Source organism: Heterodontus francisci, chromosome 1 (assembly GCF_036365525.1).
Source record: "Heterodontus francisci isolate sHetFra1 chromosome 1, sHetFra1.hap1, whole genome shotgun sequence".
Classification (NCBI taxonomy): domain Eukaryota; kingdom Metazoa; phylum Chordata; class Chondrichthyes; order Heterodontiformes; family Heterodontidae; genus Heterodontus; species Heterodontus francisci.
In genome coordinates this window covers 274187385-274210402 of record NC_090371.1, presented here as the reverse complement: position 1 = coordinate 274210402, position 23018 = coordinate 274187385, and the positions used below count along the sequence as shown (strand labels likewise).

At 45.0% G+C, this 23018-nt stretch overlaps 1 protein-coding gene across 12 annotated transcripts in view; it reads right to left on the bottom strand.

Annotated features, from left to right (window-relative positions):
• lef1 (lymphoid enhancer-binding factor 1) overlaps positions 1-23018 on the bottom strand; it is a 156032-nt gene that overhangs the window by 28759 nt on the left and 104255 nt on the right. For 2 of the 12 annotated variants that reach the window (XM_068045391.1, XM_068045400.1), the window contains exon 10: positions 10193-10243. The exons of the other annotated variants lie outside the window; for them this stretch is intronic. In XM_068045391.1, coding sequence (XP_067901492.1) covers positions 10193-10243 — 51 coding nt within the window. The remainder of the gene's footprint in view (positions 1-10192; positions 10244-23018) is intronic. 12 annotated transcript variants of the gene reach the window in all.

The following is a 23018-nucleotide window of genomic DNA, read 5'->3' as shown; positions in this document are numbered from 1 at the left end:
AACACGCTTTGCAGCTAATGCAGTACTTTTATTTATTTTATTTAGAGATACAGCACTGAAACAGGCCCTTCGGCCCACCGACTCTGTGCCGACCATCAACCACCCATTTATACTAATCCTACATTAATCCCATATTCCTACCACATCCCCACCTACCCTATATCCCCCTACCTATACTAGGGGCAATTTATAATGGCCAATTTACTTATCAACCTGCAAGTCTTTGGCAGGAAACCAGAGCACCCAGTGAAAACCCACGCAGTCACAGAGAGAACTTGCAAACTCCGCACAGGCAGTACCCAGAATTGAACCCGGGTCGCTGGAGCTGTGAGGCTGCGGTGCTAACCACTGCGTCACTGTGACAGAGTGAGTGGCAAAAGCCTATTTCCTCAGGGTTGGAGAATCAGTGATGAAGGTGTCATCGATTTAAAATGATCACTAGGAAAGTGTAGTTCTAATGTAGAAAATACAACAGCCAATTTGTGCACAGCAAGGTCTCACAAACAGAAATGCGATAATGACCAGATAATCTGTTTTTTAGTGATGCTCATTGAGGGCTAAATATTGGGAAGGACTTTGCTGCTCTACTTCAAAATAGTGCCATAGGATTTTTTTTACATCCATCTGAGAGGGCCTTTGTTTAACATCACACCTAAAAGCCAGCACCTTGGACAGGATAACACTCCCTAAGTACAGGCTAGATTTTGTACTCAAGTCTCTGGAGTGGGACTTGACCCCATGATATTCTGACACAAGTGAGAATGCTACCAACTGAGCTATAGCTGACACACATGAAAAAAAGTTTCTGTATTAGAATATCCCACGTGTACAACGGCAACCTGCATGCAAAGGACCATTTGCAAAATGAAAAGCATTCTTTTCCAATTTTTGCAGCATCTCCTTGGGTGACTGTAGTCCCTGTCCCTGCTTTGTGGTGCGTGCATTCAAAGGCACTGAGGTGTGCAAAGGGCTTATTGCTACTGCGACAAGGTGGCTTGGTTAGACCTGTATAGTGTGTGCTTCACCTGCCAAAAAGATCACCAACGTCACTAACATAACCCTATAATCTGAACAAGACAGCATTGATTCAAGATGCGCACCGAATAATAGTGAAACAGTGAGATGAAAATCTGGGCCTTTGTTGGTCTAAAAGGAGGACAGCTTATAGATAAATATTTTCATTATCTAGAAAACAGAAAGCTGGGGGAGTGGGGAGGGTGGGGGGGGGGGGGGGGTGATGCTCCTGATAGAGGTCTTTAAAATTATGAGGGGGTTTGATAGGGTAGACATAAAGACAATGTTTTGACTTGTGGAGGGAGTCTAAAACTAGGAGCCTTAAGTACCAGATAGTTACTGATAAATCCAATGAGGAATTCAGGAGAAACTTCTTTAACCAGAGAATGGTTAGAATATGGATCTCGCTATCTCATGGAGTGGTTGAGGCGAATAGCAGAGATGCATTTAAAGGAAAGCTAGATAAGAACATGAGGGAGAAAGGAATAGAAGGACTCGTTGACAGGGAGCGATGAAGTAAGGTGGGACTAGGTTCGTGAGGAACATAAATACTGGAACACAGCTATTGAGCTGAATGGCCTGTTCCTGTATGTACAATTCTATGTACTTTATATTACAATATCTTGTTAAGATGTTTAAAGGATAAAAATAAGTACATTTAAAAATTAGTAGAAAAAACTATGGAAGCCAAGTTGCCTACTGCAGACGCCTGTGGACAAGTGGTAAACTGCAATGACTTGTCCCCATCCTTTTCCATCCAATTTCCTTCCTGGCTCACGAGTTGGGGTCCAGCCCCATAGGCCTCTCACCCAAGGCTCATTCTTCAAGTACGGGTCTGGACAGTGAGTGTCAGCAGGCTATTTGACTGCAGTAGCCATCACAATCCAAATTTGTCTTCACTTAACATCCACACACCCAGTGCAGGAAATTGGGTCTTAACCCAGTACATTAAAGCCACAATGAGTGTACAGCATAGATTCAACTGGATGATGAAAAGGATGTGAAACTATTGTTATGAGAACAGACTTTAAATACTAGAACTATTTCCACTGGCGCAGAGAAGGCGAAGAGGAGACTTTATAGAGGTTTTTAAAATTATGAAGGGTTTTGACAGAGTGAGTGGCAAAAGCCTATTTCCTCAGGGTTGGAGAATCAGTGATGAAGGTGTTCGATTTAAAATGATCACTAGGGAAGTGAGGAGAGGGGTTGAGAGAATTATCTTTTACACAGAGTTCTGTTGGAGCATGGAGCAAGGAATGGTTGTGGCAAAGACCATTGTCTCTGTTGAGGAAAAACTGGACAAATATTGGAAGCAGAGGAAGATCCAGGGATATGGGGAGAAGGCAGGGGAATTAGCTTTGCAACACTCCAGCAAAGACCTGGCACAGACATGAAGGGAAGACTGGCTTCCTTCTGTGCTGTAAACCTCCAGCCTTCTAAGGCAGTAAGGCTATTTCTGCCACCTTTAGCAAGAAGGCAGCTGACAACAGCCAACAGCATGGGAGACCATAAGAACGGCAGTAGGCCATTCAGCACCTCGAGCCTGGTCCATTATTCTATTAGATCATGGCTGATCTGTACCTCAACTCTGTTTACGGTCTTTGCTCTGTAATTCTTGACGCCCTTACCTAACAAAAACTTATTGATCTCAAGAATCGAAAAATTCAACTGCCGCAGCATCCACAGCCTTTTGGGGGAGTGAGTTCCACATTTCCACTACCATTCGTGTGAAAAAATGACTTCACTCCTGAATGGCTTAGCTCTAATTTTTAAGATTAAACCAGTATGGACAAGGAATTGATTCAAGAAAGAATGCATTTACATAGCATCTTTCATAGCTTCAGGACATCCCAAAGGACTTTACAGCCAATGAGGAATTTTTGAAATAGTTGTTAGGTAGTACAGAACCTGAGTATTGCTGAAAATAGAAACATGTTGACGAACATTTTCATCTTGCACTCATCAGGACAATCCGTAAGAATTCCAATGTAAGGGAAAACAACAACTTTATATTGACAGTGTGCTAAGAATTACGCTGACAACCATTTTAGATTGTCAGTAGGGCTTACAGTGTGGCACATCTGCACATACTGGAAGCTAGATATATTCATATACAGGGCTCCATTCTTAGCAGACAGAAAGAACATGTACAAACATTGCGCCTGTTTCAGCTAGACAAAATAAGTGACAGCCAATCGCTGGTTCATTCTTCAGGGCAATGCCTTGACCAATCAGAGTCAAGCTGCCTGGTTTAGATTTCAAACAAAGCTTGACAGTTAACAGTCAGTCACCGTAAACTGGTGCATTCTCCATGGCACCGCCTCTACCAATCAGAGTTCACTTGCCAACCAATCAGTACTCTCTTCTCACACAGTATATAGTTGTTTTCTCTTACATTGGTATTCTTGCAGATTGTGCTGATGAGTGCAAGACGAAAAACTTCAACAACATGTCTCTATTTTTAGCAATACTCAACCTTTTAACTGTAGTCAATATGTTTACAACACACTCCCATGAACAGAAATGAGGCAAATCACCAGATAATTTGTTTTATTGACATTTGTTAAGGGATTAATAATGGCCTTTTACATCCACCTGAGAAGACAGATAGTGCCTTGATTTATCATCTCATTGGAAAGACAGAGCACCACTCCCTCAGTACTGCCCAGAAGTATCAGTCTAGATTGTGCACTCAAGTCTGGAATAGGGCTTGAACCTTTAGCTCAGAGGTAAGAGTGTTAGCACTGAGTTAAAGTTTGACAGCAGCTCAGCTACTGACCTGTGTAACCAAGGGTTTGACAGTGGACCCCAAATGTGTAGCGTTCATTTTCTCACATTTATCTGGGCTATGGAAGTAAAATGAGTATTACATGCTGCAGTGTAAACGTGATCTTATTTGGCAAACTAATGCCAATCTTTTACAATACAATTCCACCCAATCTAGATACAGGATCCAAGGCACACACAAATCAGGGTACAAATAATGAGGTAACCTGGAACACATAGAAGCAGTGTTTACACTTAACTATTTACCTAAAGATAGGCTTCAACAGCCACCTCCCCCACCCAAATCAGTGATGGGTGGTTCCAGTCATGTGAGACACCACCATAACAAACTGAGGTACATAATACCCTTGTGTTCTAATCAGGCTGGTCTTCATAAATAAGCTGCCATCTACCACTGCTGGCGAGAGAGCCTGCATTTATGCTGGATGAGCACTAATGGAAAACAATGTTCTAATTAGGGTTTGGGAAAGGATTTTCTTTCTCTCCAATTCTGACTTAGTTTTATAGGCTGGAATTTTACCCGAGAAAAGCCACCTGTTAAAAGCAGGTGGCTCTCTGACGTCCTGGTGGGGGCCCTCATGATCAGGCACCCTGTGCCTGATGGAGGGCAGCCCCCGATGCCCCAACCAATCCCAACACCCAACACGGCCCCCGTTCCCCCCAATCGACCACCCATGACTCGCCGGGACCAGACCAATCATCCCAGGTAGGGCAACAAAAACTTACTTATGTTCCGGGGTTCCCCGACATCTTCGCGATGCTGGGTGCAGTCGCAGCAGTGGCCACCGCTCCCAGTGGCACTGCTGGGACAGAGAGCTGCCGGCCTGCTGATTGATCGGCAACTTTATTAGGCAGAACCTCCTACCTCAAGTGGGTTGAAGTCCCGCCTCAACCCAATTAAAGCCCGGGGACCCGCAAAATACGGGTTGAATCCTCAGGCCAGGCGGAAGCATGTTCGCCACCAACTTTTCAATTGGTGGACAGCTCCCGTCTGTCTCGGGTAAAATCCAGGCCATAGGTTACGCCTCCTCCCACGCCTCATGTTCTGGCTGATAAATAATTTCATGCCAGGTGGTCTCAGAAGCATGGTCAGCAATTAAGGTGATGAGGGGATAGGAGTAAAAATATTCACTCAGTGGCAGGATGAGGATTCAAACTCGAGGTCTTGACAGTATTCATATTGAATTGGATCGAGGTGGTGAAGTTATAAGGGATGCAGAACAAGTTCTGACGAAAGGTCACTGACCTGAAACGTTAACTCTGCTTCTCTCTCCACAGATGCTGCCAGATCTGCTGAGTATTTCCAGCATTTTTTGTTATTATTTCAGATTTCCAGCAACTGCAGTATTTTGCTTTTATATTATTATGCGGAAGAATGGAACTGTTTGACTATCTGAAGAATGTCTGAAGCACTGGGACCAAACCCAATGCATGTAACAGGAAAGGGAAAGGATAGGGCTTGCATTTAGATAGTAGCTTTCACGACCTCATGACGTCCCAAAGCACTTTATAATGAGATAACTACCCTGCTTTTCTTCAAAACCACCACCTGACAGTGTAGACGGGACCTGGGTTTAATGTTTCAACTGAGGAATGGCACCTCCAACAGCGCAGTGCTCCCTCAGTACCTGCACTGCAGAATTGGCCTAAGTGATGCACTCAAGTCTCTGGAATGAGGCTTGAACCTTCTGACAAAGGAGGGAATTCCTAAACAGAGCCGCGTGTGCTACAAAGAGGCTGCTTAAACACAAACAGGCTGTTAAAGATGATTCTTTAAAGTGAACTCTGAATAATAAACAACTATTTACGAACGCTCGCCAACAATGATTTACAACTTATATCAAAAGTCTTAACAGATTTCCAATATTTCCATTCTATTTTGCGTTGCATTCCATTCTGACAGTGCGGAGGAAAAGTGTACAGGAAAATGTTCGTGTGCAAGTGATATTTTGTTAAAAGGCTGATAACCTTCAGGAAGCCTTGAAGTTTTGTAATAAGTAAAAGCCAGAATACAAAGACAGATGAACAGAGTGAGCAAGAGTTAAGCAGGATACACACGGAATAGGAGAGCGTTGGATGCATCCCACTGGCAGCCTCCTGGATCGCGGTCAGGATCAGGAACTTTGCATGAAACCACAGGCATGTGTGAAAAGGAAAACTGTACTAATGAGTCCCCACATCTGATGCTCCTCTGGAGAGGCCCCACAGCTGAAGTCTAGCCAACTAAAGGCAAGTCCGAGCAAGGTGTAATCCAACAGCAAAGCCAGCAGAATCAAAAGCACAATTACAGCTTCTCCAGCTGTGGTTAGGCTTCAAACGAAACAGCAACGAGAAAAAGATTCCAGCAGACAGGGAGAGTCTCGTCCTAATCCACAATTGCTACAGCTGTCTCCTTACATAGGCAGTTGCGGGATAATTGTTTTATCCCACAACAAGAAGACGCACTCCTTTCCAGCAAGTGTTTTCTCAATTAGTGTAAAAGAGCATTTTTTCAATTGGGTTAATTTTTGTGTGTGTGTGTGTGTGTGGGGCAGGGAGGGAACGGAAATAAGGAGGCTAAACAATTTATCAAATGCTCAAGACTCAAGATATCTTCGGTGTGTCCACTTTAACTTTAAAAATATCCATTTTTTTCCCCTCCTACTGGTGATGACTTATCTGTTTAGGTCCAGTTCCATGAGTGCCTCTGGCACCTCAGTCAAGCAGCTGTTTGACATGGATGTTCAAACCACTAGATAAAAGGGGAACAAAAAGTACCCAACGACTTCCTTATCCTGATGGCCACTTTGCGTGTGGCTGCGTCAAGCTGTGCAACGACCCCCTGTACGCAAACACTACGTATTGGGGTTCTATCTGTCCCCAGTGTTGTGAAGGATGGGTCTGGCCAGCTTGCCGCGGCGCGCCCCATTCAGTTGGATCGTGCTGTACCACGTACCCCTCATGGAAAAGTTTGTACAGAAAAACACCTTTGACCACAAGTCCATCAGGCAGTGGTCCACACAGAACGTCCTCGAGGCCCTGCGGCAAAAGGAGGTGGTGGATCCTCTCGGATGGTTCCCAGAGCAGATTGTCAAACTCATTTGGTGGAATGCCTCATTGCCAGAACTTTCAAACAAGCACCAGGACATAGCTTGGCTGGTGGTGAGAAGGGCCCTCCCCGTCAGATCCTTCCTGCACGCCCGGAGACTCAGCACCGCCACACACTGCCCTTGAGGCGGCTGCAGTGGGGAAGAGACTGTCACCCACCTCCCTTTGCAAAGCAGGTCTGGAAAGAGATGCAGTGGTTTTTGTCCAGGTTCATCCCGAGCAGTTCCATGAAGCAGGATTCTGTGCTCTATGGGCTATTCCCAGGGATAAACATCAGCTGCTGCTGCAGAACCATCAACTCGGTGAAAGTTGTACTTCGGTCTGCTTGAAACTTGCTGGTCTTCCAGTGCAAAGATCTCTTGCTGGCCGAATGTTGCAGACTGGCACATTCCAAGCTCCAGGACTATGTGCTGAGGGACGCACTAAAGCTTGGGGCAGTCACCACAAAGGCTCAATGGGGAAAGGCCACTGTGTAAGGCCCTCTCATCATAGTATACCGAGGGGCTGGAACCCATGTAAAACCCCTTGGTTTGATGTGAAATGTAAACGTACATTTTAAATTCACCTATAATGGTAAGTGTAGTAATGGAACCCATGTACTGTATTGAAAGAAGCTTCTGTATTGCACTTTATGTAATGACAAATTTGAACTGTTACATAATGTACTTTTACAAATTTTATTAATCAAGTATATTATCCTTTGGGGGAAAAACAAGCAGCTGTTCGACATGTGTGAATACAGACAGTGTCAGCAGGCAATTCCACCATGGGGGGTGCACAAAGGCCAAGCCTGAGCCTATCCTTGCTGGGCATCCGGAAATGCACCACTTTCCAACAGACTTGACCACAATCAGAAGTGTGAGGGGGTGGCTGCCAGCTGATCACTTCCGTTCCACACCTTGGACCTCGCTAATGTCAACCATTACTCTCCTAATGAGTAAGACGAAGAGGTGAGCAGAACAATGTCTGCCAACAATTTGTTTCCCTGAATGAACAATCAAAATTTAACCCAAGAACCTCAGCATTTAAGTTACGCCCTCGCCCCCACTCCCATCCCAGCAGAAAGAGGCGAACACATTAGTTGAGACATACGTAACAAGTAGAGAAATCTGAGGTCAACCAAGAGGCTGTGTCAGGTCACGCTAACTATCATTCTTCAGATCAGTGTTGTGTAAACACCAAGCTTCCTGTTTGCTTGAAACAATCTACCTGACACGTTGTTAACCACTCGCCTGTTTATTTACATGTGCAGGAGCTTTCAGATAGCAGCACTGACTGAAGGCACGCAAGATTCAGGTCTGCTTAAGAAGAAGCCTTGTCTACTAAGAACTGAGCGTGGAAGCTGATCAAATCTGGCAACAATCTATAAAGATCATTTGGGTTTGGCCACAAGTGTGTACAGAAAAGAAAAAACAAGGATAGCATGGCCTAAATTGTCTGATAGAGACACGATAAAGGTCAAAATATTGTTTTTCATGAAATGCTTCCTAGTGCACTTGTACAATCGAATCATAGAATGGTTACGGCACAGCAGAAAGCCATTCGACCCATCATGTCCATACCAGCTCTCTGCAAGAGCAATGCAGCTAGTCCCACTCCCTGGCATTTTCCCCGTAGCCCTGCAAATCTTTCTCTTCAGATAATTATCCAATTCCTTTTGAAAACCACGATTGAATCTGCCACCACCACACTCTGAAGCAGTGCTTTCCAGATCCGAACCACTCATTGTGTAAAAATGTTTTTCCTCATGTCGCCTTTGGTTCTTTTGCTATTCACTTATTGAAATAAGGTCAGTCTCCCATAGCTTTGCACACAGAGCTGAAGAACAAATCCAGTTGAGTTTGATTTAGAGGGCGGGGGAATAATTGGAACAGAGATAAATTCCGGGGTGGGTGCACAATAGGTGGAAGCAAATTGGCTTCCCCACATCCCATCCAACTTCTCTTTTCATTCACTTTAAAGGGCAAGATAAACAATTGGCGGTCGGTTCACTCTCGCCTGTTTTGTGCTACCAGCCACGGCAAAATTTACCCCCCAAAATGTTCAAATCTCAGTATTAATTTCATATTTCCATATTTATAATGGAAACAGTCTAAGAGAGCAGTCTGAAGAGATTATATTTCAACACCATTAAAGATAGGGTCAGTTTGCAAAATCATGAAGAATGCTCAACCTACTAGAAAAGTAGGTTTTTATTTATTTATGATGGTGGAATCCTGGTTTGCTTTATTTGTGGAAACTGTTGACTAACTTGAATTTATATGTTCTTTTCACTCAGGGAATAAAAGTCCGAATTCCACTGCCAACTCTTATCATTCTCTGTTTATTTGAAAGCTGGTGACTAATGTGCAATGCTTTAAAGTAGCAGGAGACTTATTTCATATAAAGGAATAAAAAGGTACAAACTTGGAGTATGAAATCAATTTGAGGTACTCTTAACTTAATGGATGGTTGTAGAGCAGTACTGGAAAAGGCTTGAGGGAGAATGACCTAGAAGAATGATGTAGAAAAAGGATGTGAAGACAAATCGAGGTAGAAGAAAATGACGTGGAAAAAATATGATGCGTGGGGGAAAAATGTCAAGAAAATGGTGCATGGCAAGATGTATGTGGACAACACATAGAGAAGCAAGAATGAAAAAACATAATAAATAATGGAGGGAAGGAAAGATGAGAGAAAACACAATAAACACAGTAAATACCTATCTTCCTAAATGTTATAATGTAGTAATGAACGCATGAAAATAAATCCTAAACTGTAAACCCTGTGACATCCAAACTACAGCATTCAGCCAGGACATCAGTCGACAGGAGCAAGTGTCACCCACATCGGCTGTTTTACACAGATGTGCAGCTACAAAAGCCACTGCTTCATGATTGTTTCATTATGCACTTTGATTCCTGATGTTAATGGTGCAACAACGTCAATAGATAGCACAAATGTGCATTTGTTCAGGCATTTTCAAAGAAGAACAGTGAGGCTTTGAAGGATGAAGCGTTCAGTGGGGAAAAGGGAATGTGTTCTTTCTTCACCCTTAACACAAAAAAATCCTTCGTTCAGAAAATAAATTAGCAAAGAAATTGGTGAATTAAATTGTTCTTCAACTGAATTTCAACTATCACAAACTAATGATTATTCTATCTTATCCTCCAACAAGCCTAGTTTTCAAAATGTCCTGTCACTCAAATCTCTAATTTCCTCCACCCCTCTCACCCACCCAATTTCTCTATACCATTCTGATCCAGCTCAACTGTGATGCCCTCCTTGGTCAAATAGTCCATCTGGACTGAACACCTGGACTCACAGTTGTGGGGTTGCTGGGCGAAATGGGTCAAAGTCCATCTTGATCCAGCTGCTGGAATATTCAAAGAGAAAGGGCTGCTTTGAGCTCGGAAATGTTAACTGATCTATAGTTTTACGTACTTTCTGCACACAAATCAGCATTAGAGATTTAAATAAAGATCACTTTTCATGGCAGTGAAATTACACACAACAGAGCAGAAAAAAAACCATGATTCCCAAATAAAACCTGTTTTTATGAGTTATTCTACTTTTCTGTCCTCTTATCCTGCTAATCTTTTCCTAAACATGAACGTGAATAGTTTAATAAGTATGGATTGTTTTTTTGCAGTGCAATATTGTATTTCTTGCATAGGGAAGTTGTGGATGTCATCTTGTGGGTGTTGGAGTAGGGAGGGAAGCAGGAAGAAGGTTAGAGATGCTCATGTGGGTGAAGCAGTTGAGATTTTTTTATAGGTGCTATATAAATGCACATTGTCGCTATTGATTTGCTCTCACTAACCATCTACTTCACATGGGTCGATTGTGGTTAGGAAACGGCATTTGCTGCAAGGAAAAGGAAGTCAAAAGGGACTGGTGAAGATAAGGTACAGGAGCTCCCTCGATGATGTGGTGAGTAAAAGCACAAAGAGCTCCCTGTTTCAGTCCCTGCTTTATTTTAAAATTATGCCAGTGCCCCTGGGCTAGGGAAGGCAGGAATCATGGGACTCACACTCCCAGTCACTATCCTAAGTGGAAAGTGTACATGAGTTGATGTGAACAGGATGGGACTTGGTTGTGATGGCCTCCATAGTTGAATAGCCCATTTACACTCAACTTCAAAATACAGGCCATCTTATATCTTGGATTAAATTTTAGAGTAATATGGGTGTCATTTTCCATGAGCAGGTGCCATCCTGTATCATGTGCCAGGATGAGTGGTACCTGATTAAAGGATGATTAATAATCTGTTGAAATTTCTTGCGGTAAAAGCTCTTTGGCTGTATACTAATGACATGAAATCGAAATAAAGACCCCTTTCTTGTCAACAAGGATTTAACCTTGGTACAAGGTTAACGTCCATTGTAAAAGTAGGAAGTTACATGAAGTTGCTTTGGTTCATTTGGAAACTATCGGTTACATTTGTACTCCGAGGATAGTATGGTGATGATCTTAGAGTATGATGTCTATTGCAAATGCAAATCCTCTGGAGCCAGTATGGGGGCCAGAGGTAGCATTGTGCCCATGTTTGTCACCTGACTGAACTTAGTTACCAATCCCAAATGGTCCTCTTATTAGTGTTGTAAGTTGATTCGTACCAGCATCCATGTTTTATGTGTTCAGATCCCTCCATCATTTCAGCCCTCCCTATCACTGTATCCTCCTTCAGTCTTACAACCCTCCGACATCTCTGCGTTCCCCCAACTTTAGCCTCTTACACATACCCAATTCACTTCACACCACCATTGACGGCTGTGCCTTCTGGGGCCTTGGCCCTAAGTTTTGGAATTTTCTCCCGAAAGCCCTCCACTTCTCCACCTCTTTTAAGACTCTCCTTAAAACCCAGCTCTTTGACCAAGCTTTTAGTTACCATCCCCACCCTCCCTCACCTTCCCCAATATGTCCTGCTTTGGCATGGTGTCAGTTTTTGTCTGGTTACACTTCTGAGAAGCACCTCCATACATTAGGGAGCAATTAGCAGGGTCCTGAAAGGAGCAACAAGGATAAATACAGAGGAGTGATTTGTAATCTGGATTTCATGGCATTTCAAAAATTCAAACATTAATTATTTCATTTAAATGTTAATTGGGGGAAAAAGACTTGATAAATTTAAATCATGCAAGCAGATCAAATGAAACTATCATTCTTAATGGAAATATGGATTTTTAAACACAAGAATATCTACAGATGCTGAATTTAATAATTTCACCTCTATTGAAATTAGAAGGCACCAACTCTAGCACACCGGTGTGTTTACAACAACTTCGAAAAATGTGTTTATAAAACTTCTTAGGTTGCCACCACAAACATTGCTTTATGTACAAAACACTAAAGAAAGTTAAATCAAGCTATCAGGTTAAAAACATTCAGTAATGACAAGAAACCCATGATAGTCTCAAATCATTTGTGATTTATCCAAAGCTGCTGTACCCAATCAATACTGACACAGTGGGCACATACAGTGGCATTCTGAAAAGCCGCTTTTAAGAAAGAACTTGAAACATGTGCTCGCAGCTTCCCATAGTACCAGAGAAGCGTCAATGGCTGTGTTATCTATCCATAGCTGCCTGCGTTCTGTGAATGCGGAGGTTCGGTGCCTATTAAGATCAGTGTGCGTCTTCCTAGAAGTGTATCTCAGCAGCACCACTACCACAGTGGGTAACATTTACTGGCCCTGCAGTGATGGAGGCTGTGGTCGTTGGGCTGTGAGTTAAGACGACTTTATCAGCTGTCAAATCAAACTGTAAACACACGAGCGTGGCGCTGTCTCACTTTAGCAGGCTCACCGACACTTCAGCAGCTTCTAGTTCTCATCTTACCTGCACACAAGACTAACAATGTTGCAACAGCAAAATAACCAATTTTCCTTCTCCAACCTATTGCCCACACACCACAAGCTCCGCCCCTCACCCCCCCCCCCGCCCCCCCCCCCAGCCCCCCCCCCCACTGCCTCTACCTCACATTGACAGATTACAAACAGCAGGGGCAAAGTATTTAGAGATTTATACTTGCGTGTTGCTGGTATACATTGAACCATCTTGCAAGTTGTGATGTGAAATTTATGCATGGCAGTAGAACAAGTACATACTCGGGCATTTTACACACTTTGCAGACATGTATCAAAATAAAAACTGAGCACGGTCATCAGTTTATTGTTTTTTTTTTAACTAAAATGCTCAACATTTTGTTTGAGGGGACAGGTGAAAGTAGCTCTTCAAAGTAATCAAACTGCATGGGCTCAGTAAATGTGAGCAGAAAAATAAATGGGAGAATCCAGAGACGGTGCCAAGTGGGAGGAGATATCTCCATTACTAAACTCCATGTTATAGTCTGCATGGGGCATGAATAAAGAAGCAAAGATATTTGTCCATGCTAATACAGGGAGGCGAGTTGCTTACTGCTACAGGGAAACTAATTCCGCTAATCCTAAATCCACTGCAGCTATTGGGATATACATACATTTGCCACAGTAGGAGATAGCAGTGTGCCAACTATTAGACATATCAGAAGAGCTGTAATGTTTTGAGAAAATAGCATTTAACTGACATCTACATACTCAGTTTAATATATTAACAAAAACAAAACAAAAACACCACAATGGTTCAGATTTGATTCTCTTGCTGTTTCAAATCCTCTCGCCAATCCCTGCTCTGGTCTGGGCAGAAGAAAAAGCTTTGGACAATCTGTTTTGAAGTTGCTAAAAGGCGCATCATAGAGGCGCAAAACAAACAAAATAAAATGGAGGCTGAGACAAAGAAAGAGCTATTAGGAGCGGGTGGTCGAAAGCTTGGTTATAAAGGTGGGTTATAAGGAGGGAGGAAAGTGGACACGGCCAAAGGCTTTAGGGAGGAGACTCCAGGTGACTAATGGCACAACCACCAATGGTGGGATAACAGTCAGGGGGATGTACAATCGAGACCATGTGGATCACCCATGATGATCTCCTGCCCAATGCAAAAGGCAGTAAATCACCACACTGCCAGTTAAAGTTATTTTACAGTCAGGATAAAAACAATGCATTCACTATAGTGCCTTTTTCCAATGAGACATTAATCTGAGAACCTGTCTGCATTCTCAGGTGGGGATAAAAGATCCCATGGCGCTATTCAAAGAAGAACAAAGGAGTTCTCCTGGTGTCCTGGTGCCCAATATTTATCCCTCAACCAACATAAAACAAGGTTATCTGGTCATTATCTCATTGCAGTTTGTGGGAGCTTGCTGTGTGCAAATTGATTGCTTTCTAACATTGCAACAGAGGATACACTTTAAAAGTACTTCATCGCCTGTAAAACACCTTCGTATGTCCTGAGGTCATGAAAGGCGTTATAGAAATGCAAGTCTTTCTTTTATTTAGAAATATGATATTTAAGGCAGAAAAAGCAGAAAAACCCAGCAAGACTCTTGTAGTACAGGTCAGCCTGAGCTTATACAATGTCTTTAACATGGAAAATTGTCCCAAGATGCTACACAGTTGGGCAACAGATCTGAGGAGAACTGGAAGTGCAACGAAACACAGAAAGGTGGGATTCAAGAAGGTTTTTGCAGGTGGAGAGCACATAGGTGGGAAGGCAGAGGAGTTTAGGGGAAGAGTTATAGAGTGGAGGGGCAAGATGGCTGCAGGGTTTGCCCCAATGGTACAGCTGGGGTGGGGCAGGGGGAAAGGTACAGTAGACTAGACTTCAAAGGTCAGAGGGTGTGGCAGGGTTGTAGGGCTGAGAGTGGCAAGGCTGTGGAGGGCTTTGAAGACAAGGGTGAGGATTTTACAATCGATGCATTGAGCCAGTGGAGATGGGCAAGAATTGGGTGCTGTTGGTGGTTGGGATTTTGCACAAGATGGAGCTCTAGATGAGATGGGTGTTTATTTAAAGTGAGGTCCATAAGGCCGGTGTGGAGCGAATTGAAAGAAAGTAAGTCTCGGAGTAACATAGGCTTTAATGCCCACATGAGTGGCAGTGGGCAGAGGTAGGGGAAAGGGCGACAATGTTTCGGAAGTCTTGGCAATGGGCTGGATGCAGATTGAAGCTCAGCTCAGGGTTCAGCAGAACACCAAGGTTGGATCGGGTTTGAGTGGGCATCAGGGATAGGATCTGGAGCAAGGAGGCAGAGATTCTGGCAGGAGCTGAACAGGACGGGTCTTGCTGATGTTGAGGTGCACGAAACTCTGGTTCACCCACAACTGTTACGTTGACCAGACAGCCATAGTGAGAGTCGTGGAATTAAGGTTGGTAGTGGAGAGGAAAAGCTGACCATCACTGGCCTACCTACAAATACTTCGCAACACACAAAACTGTTTTAAAAGAAGAATAAAAGCAAAATACTGAAGGTGCTGGAAATCTGAAATAAAAACAGAAAGTGCTGCAAATACTCAGCGGGTGTGGCAGCTTCTGTGGTGACAGAAACCGAATTAACATTTCCGGTTGAATCATCGACCTGAAATGTTGGGATGCACTTTCAGACTCTGCCGCAAAAGTAGGCGGCAAACATAAAAGAACATGACCCGTGCGCAAAGGGCCCACGTCACGGAGCTGCTGCGATTTCAAAAGCGGCGAGTTATTTGCATGGCCTCGGCGCCCGCCCCCTCACAATGACGTGGAGGAAGCGGGCAAGCCGTTGTCGGCAATGGCGTCCGGCACCAATGCCATTTTTATATGTATATTTAAAATTTAAAAGGCCAGTTAATGTTAAGTTTTGGAAAGATTAATGAGATGACCTTTCCATGCATTCTCCCACCCGCCCAGCAATGCCGTATCACAACAATTCCTGCCCTTCCCCCCCACCGGAATTCCTATATTGAAAATTTGACCTTTCCCCACCCCCCCCCAAAGTTCGGCACCTTTGTCCTTTATCCCTTCCCATCACCCCCTCCCCCCACCCCCCCGACCAATCTGAGGCATTCTAGCCCTGCTCCCCACCTCCTGCAGAGTGAAAAAAAACCTCATCCCTCCTCCCCACAGGCGTCATGCCACATTTCCCCGAACGAGGATTCGAAAGCATGGCATTACCGGCGGCAAGAATGAAGATGGCAATGTGCTGGAAGAATCGCTGCGGGCCGCATGGCGAATAGGCATTTACAAATTTCAATGCGGGTCCCGTTGCCAAGCAGCCGCAACGACACTTCGCCACCGCTGCGGAGATCGGTACAGGGGCTGCCGACATCGGGGTCAGTGGCGGGACTCCTCTGTAGCAATTTTCATTGCCCCCTCCCCCACCGACCCCGCCACCATTCCCGGCAGAGGAGGGCCTTTAAAATCCAGCCCGTCTGTTTCTCTCTCCACTGATGCTGCCACACCCACTGAGTATTTCCAGCATTTCTGTTTTTATTTTTGTTTTAAAAGAAGTCTGCCTCATTGAGTCTCTGACCAAACGCTTTATGAATGTTAGCTGCACAGGGCCCCTGTTAGCTGCCTCCCATGGAACGCCGAGCAGAGACCAGAGCACCTCAGAATTACGTAGAATTGTACAATAATAAACAGGCCATTCAGCCCAACCGATCTATTCCAGCGTTTATGCTTCACATAAACTTCCTCCTGCATTACTTCATCTCACCCTATCAACATATACTATATTCCTTTCTCCCTCATGTACTTATCTAGTTTCCCCTTAAATGTTATTCACCTCAACGACTCCTTGTGGTAACATTCTCACCACCCTATGAGTAACTAAATTTCTCCTGAGTTCTTTACTGGATTTATTAATAGTGGCTATCTTATATTTATGACCCCTAGTTTTGGACTCCCTCTAAATTGGAAACATCTTCTCTACATCAGAGGTGCTACCCTATTGCATAACAATCTTTAGTTTGGTGTTGAAGTATTATTTGAACATTAAAAAGATTCTTCTGAATTGCTGGGCAATTAATACTTAAAGTCAGGAAAGGATAGCAGCAGTCTCCTGTCATTTATTTTTTATTATTTCACGGAATGAGGGTGTCACTGGCAAGACCAACATTTTATGCCCATGCCTAATTGCCCTTGACAACTGAGTGGCTTGCTAGGCCATTTCAGAGGGCAGTTAAGAGTCAATCACATTGCTGTGAGTCTGGAGTCACATGTAGGCCAGACCAGGCAAGGACGGCAGATTTCCTTCCCTAAAGGACATTAGTGAACCAGATGGGTTTTTACGACAAGCTTATAATTCCAGATTTTTTTGTTAATTAATTTAATTTAAATACCATCAGCTGCCGTGGTGGGATTTGAACCCAGATCCCCAGGACATTAGCTTGGGCCTCTTGTTTATTAGCTCAGTGATATTACCACTACGCTACCATCATCATCATCTGATGGATGGCTTTCATTTTGTCATCTGACTGTACAGTAAACTATTCATAGAGGTACAAATTGTATTGTTGCGCTTGCTTTTCATTAAAGGCATTGGTCCCACTGCTAAATTTGTGGGCTCATTTTTTTCGATTTCCTGTGCGAATGCCTAAAACAGGTGTTAGGCCTCTGCAAGATGTTAGAGAAGATGTTAAATGTTTGAGAAACTTGTCAGCACTCAGATTTTAGGAGCTTGCTACGGCCACCAACGAACATGCAAGGTTTAAAAGAAATTTATTCCAAATGGAGCCAGGAGCAACAAGAAAACTATTGCTGGCCACGATTATCATCCCTCCCGTTGTCTTCCCCTCTCGCTATCCTCCCCTCCCCTCCTGTCCCTCAGGACGGCTGCTGGCCACAAATTGGCCTGCGAAGGCGTGACAGGCGGAATATTTAGATGAGGCCTGAGGTCCAATTTTCAAGACAGCCTCAGGCCTCTTTGTTCAGATGCATGCTGGTGGCACAGTGCCGTATTGGCCCAAAAATAGGCCCAGTCTAACTTGGAGCCCATAATGTCTGCGTCAAGTCTAAAAATAAAATACCCGCGGTCCTTCAAAGGACCACTGTATTTATCAAGAAACCAAGCTTCTGCCTCTCAGTGATCTGCACATCAAAGAGACTGCATGTGTCACATCAGCAGAGGGACTTGCTGATAAAAGCAGCAAGACATCTGCCTGATGGGCTTTCACTCTGTGCACCTCAGACACTGTTCTCCCCAGGATCCAGAATCAGCCAAACATGAATAATTTTGCAAGGGGTGGTGGCGGAGGTTGCCAGTGGGATTTTTGCCTGTACTGGAGAGTCTTCTTTGGAGGGTGTGGGGGGATGGGAGGGGAGAACGGATGGGGGAAAATGGTAGGAAAATGGCTGTTTTTAGCCTCACCACCTTCCACACAGATGTGCCCTTGTCACAGGCTATCATGAGAACGTTTGACATTTGGGCCTAAAGGGCATCCGTTTCCACTTGCTGTTCAAAAGACGCAAATCGCGTTAAATAAGGTGAAGGTACATCGCTCCCTGATTTAAACCTAGTTACAATACTATCAGGCAAGCCCTCGACCTGCCAAGACTGAGGCACACATTATTTCGCCACACGAAAATTAAAACTTGAAAATGCAAGCCCCTGACTGGAAAGACATTTACATAGTAACAGACAGTGTTGGAACAAGGGCACCCAGTCATTGCTTCCCCAATACACAGAAGAAGTGGTCAGACCAGTTTTAGTCACATGACTGACTGACTGTTGGGAGTATTTTTGAATTTGAACTTCCAACAGGGAAAGAAATCAGAAAGCACTTTTCTCCAGGACTGAGAAGACCTCTCTCCTGTCTGCTCTCATCTCGCTCTCACCAGCTTCGGAAACCATTGAAGAGACATGAACCCCTAGAGAAAAAAGTCTGCTACAGTAAACAAGGTTCAAGAAGAATAGTGGGCCCCAACGAAAAGTAAGAGCTGTCTACAATCAAGGACTCTATGGCGAACTGAAAATACAGCACAGTAAACAAGAAACTCTTTTGATATTGCCTCAAACTACTCCATTTTATTTTTCTTCTGCTGTTTTCTGTCCCTATTTGCATGTGTGTATCGCATGTGCATGCTAGTGTCGGCGCATCATATATCCATAGGTGTTAACCGTATTAGAGTTTAAATTTAAGGTTTAATAAATTTCACTTTTCTCCTTTAAACCTTTTTATGCTCATTTCTTTGCCTTATCATTTAAAGCTGTGAACAAGGATTCACAAAGCAGAAGCTCAAAACACTGTGTGTTAAAAGTTAAACCCTGTTACAATAAGACCAGGTGAAGACAGCACAAGACCCCGAGACACCTATCTCACCTGGTCGTAACAATACACTTCGCTAGGACTAGGGAGCAGGAAATGGGGGTGGGGGAAGGGATATGGCAGCGTGGATTCCTGAGCAATTTTACAGCCCTGTCCATGCTAGAAAAACGAAGTGGGGGCAGGTAGCAATCTTAGGCCTCTGGTCATTGGCTCCTCCCCCAGCACAAGGCAAAATGGGGCCTAAATCCCTTAGGATCATAGAGTCTTAACCGCACAGAAGGAGGCCAGTCAGCCAATTGAGTCCGGCTCTCTGTGGACTAATACAGTCCCATTCCCCCATTCTATTCCTGTAGCCCTGCCAGTTTATTTCCCTCACGTGACCATCCAATTTCCTTTTGAAATCATTGATCGCCTCCACTTCCACCACACTTGTGGGCAGCGAGTTCCAGGTCATTACCACTCACTGCATTAAAAAGTTCTTCCTCACATTTTCCCTGCATCTCTTGCCCAAAACCTTAAATCTGTGTCCCCTGGTCCTTGCACCATCAGCTACTAATGGGAACAGTTTTTATTTGTTTATCTTATCGAAACCTGTCATAAACCTGTACACCTCTATCAAATCACCCCTCTAACTCCTTTGCTCCAAGGAGAACAGCCCCAGCTTCTCCAGCCTAACCTTGTATCTAAAATCCTTCATCCCTGGAACCATTCTGTTAAATGTCCTCTGCACCCTCTCAAGAACCTTAACATCCTTCCTAAAGAGTGGTGATCAGAATTGTTTGCAATACTCTAGTTGTGGCCTAACCAGAGCTTTATAAAGGTTCAGCATAATTTCCCTGCTTTTGTATTCAATGCCTCTATTTATGAAGCTCAAGATCCCATATGCTTTGCTAACTACTCTCTCAATGTGTCCTGCCACCTTCAAAGATTTATGCACATTAACCACCAGGTCCCTCTGTTCCTGCACACTCTTTAGAACTGTGACATTTAGTCTATATTGCCTCTCCCCATCCCTTCTGCCAAAATGCATCATCTCACACTTCTCTGTATTGAACTCCATTTGCCACTTGTCTGCCCATTCTGCTAGCCTACCTATGTGCTGTTGCAGTTGATTGGCAACACCCTCACTGTTTGCTACACCTCCAGGTTTTAGCATTCCAAATCAGGTTGGTTCTGGTGACAGGCAGCATGGCCTAAGAATTCGTCCTTGAGCTCGTCAGAATATTTCAGGCGTGTTATGGGCGCCAGTCAGGCACCGTGACGCAACTTAAGTGTCTGGGCTGCACAAACATCTCAACCACACCAAGACGCGCAAGGAACAACAACAACTCGCATTGGTACGGTGCCTTCAACGTAGTAGAACATTCCAAGGCACTTCACAGGAAAGCATAATCAGACAAAAATTGACACCAAGACAATGAAGGAGTCATTAGGACAATTTAACATGTTATCTGAAAGATGGCAACTCCAACAGTTCAGCACACCCATAGTACTGCATTGGAAGCGTCAGCCTAGATTAGGTACTCATGTTTCTGGAGTAGAGCTTGAACGCACAACTATCTGACTCAGAAAGCAACAGTGCTACCGCTAAGCCAAAACTGACAAATGAAGATAATAGCTGTTGGTAAATGAACAGCCAATGATGATGAGGTGAGAAGTCTGACATAGAGGAACCAAAACACAAGTGCACACACAACAGCAGAATCTTTGCAGTGCTAGATTGCAAGGTGGAATTTCTCTGGCAGTTCTTCCGTTTCTCTGTGGATTTTCTGTCAAAGTTATGGCAGAGCTCAGGCGTAGTTACCCCCGCCCTGCCCCACAGCACCCCCACCCCCCCCCCCCGCTTCACCCCGCCACCCAGGGCAGAAAATGAATCGCATGCATCACTGAAACATATTTAACCTAAATTTTATGTTATATGTTGGTTTTAATTTAACAGGGAGTTCTGTTCTGAAGACAAGCATGCAGTGGTTGAGCTGAGGGCAGGCAGAGAGTTTTTGAGAAAAGAATGCTTCCTTGTATCGTTCACCCTTGCAGGAGCTGCAACTTTGTAGAAAGCTTGTCGATCGCTGCCTCCAGCGGGTACCTCGAAATTTCTGGCTGCTGCTCAAACCTTAACACAAAGGATGGCATAATGGGAGACAGGGGGAAGAGGTGGCTGTGTAGTTTATAAATTATTAGGATTAGAAAATATGACCTTGTGGCGGAAGTAGAGCTTTGTCAAGTCTCAGATAACATATGAACATACGAATTTGGAGCAGGCAGGAGTAGGCCACTCGGCCCATCGAGCCTGCTCCGCCATTCAATAAGATCATGGCTGATCTGATTGTAACCTCGACTCCCCATTCCCGCCTACCCCCAATAACCTTTCACCCCCTTGCTTATCAAGAATCTATCTACTTCTGCCTTTAAAATATTTAAAGACTCTGCTTCCACCGCCTTTTAAGGAAGAGAGTTCAAAAGACTCACAACCCTCTGAGAGAAAAAAATTTCTCCTCACCTCTATCTTAAATAGGTGACCCCTTATTTTTAAGGCTGCGCTTGCTGACAACACAACCACTAGGTGGAGCTGCAGTGGCACATGCGCAAATGCAGCCTGTGCCACTAAAACGACACAGCCTGCGACGTTCAGACAGCTGCTAGGGCTAAAGACGGCGCTGCTCAAATAATCACACAAAGGCAATTGAAACACATGGCAGCACACAATGGCCGGAAGGAAAGAGCGAGTGGGACAGGGAAGGAAAGAGCGAGCGGGACAGGGAAGGAATCAGCGAGCGCGCCAGGGAGGGAGTGAGCGACCGTGGGGGGGGGGAGATGGGTTGGGGGGAGGAGGAGGGAAGCGAGCGAGCGGGCGGGTGTGCGGGCGGGTGGGGGGGGTGGGTGGGAGGAGGGGGGGAAGCGAGCAGGTGGGGGGGGGAGGGGGGGAAGCGAGCAGACGGACGGGCGGGGAGGAGGGGGGAAGTGGGCGGGGGTGGAGGAGGGGGCTAGCGAGTGGGCGGGCAGGCGGGGTTGGGGGGAAGCGAGTGAGCGGGCGGGTGGGGGGGGATGCGAGCAGGCAGGGGGGAAGTGAGCGAGCGAGCTGGCTGGGGGGAGGGAGGAGAGCGAGCAAGCGGGGGGGCGGGGAGGAGGGAGGAAGTGGGCGGGGGTGGAAGAGGGGGCTAGCAAGCGGGCGGACAGGCGGGGTGGGGGGGAAGCGAGTGAGCGGGCGGGTGGGGGGGGGGGATGCGAGCAGGCGGGGGGGAAGCGAGCGAGCGAGCCGGCTGGGGGGAGGGAGGGGAGCGAGCAAGCGGGGGGGGCCCGCTTCCCTCTCTACTTTCCCTTCCCGCTTCCCCCACCCCCTGCGCACTCCCCGCTTCCCCCACTCCTGCTCTCGGCCCACGTTACACGGTGACGTCATCTGCGCATGCGCCAACCAGTCCTGGCAATGCGGAACGCAGCACATGTGCAGAGAGCAGGAGCCCGTCTGCGCATGTGCGCAGATTGGCGCAGTCTGATGATGTCTGCTGCTGGCTGCGTTGTCAATAATCACTTTGTATTTTTAAAATGACCCTTAGTTCTAGATTCTCCCACAAGAGGAAACTTCCTTTCGACATCCACCCTATCAAGGCCCCTCAGGATCTTATATGTTCAATCAAGTCACCCCTTACTCTTTTAAACACCAGCAGATACAAGCCTAGCCTGTCCAGCCTTTCCTCATAGGACAACCTGCCCATTCCAGGTATTAGTCTAGCAAACCTTCTCTGAACTGCTTCCACTGTATTTACATCCTTCCTTAAATAAGGAGACTAATACTGTACACAGTACTCCAGATGTGATCTCACCAATGCCCTGTATAACTGAAGCATAACCTCCCTACCTCTGTATTCAATTCTTCTCGCAATAAACAATAACATTCTATTAGCTTTCCTAATTACTTGCTAAACCTGTAGACTAACCTTTTATGATCCATGCACTAGAACACCCAGATCCCTCTGCATCTCAGAGCTCTGCAATCTCTCACCATTTAGATAATATGCTTCTTTTTTATTCTTTC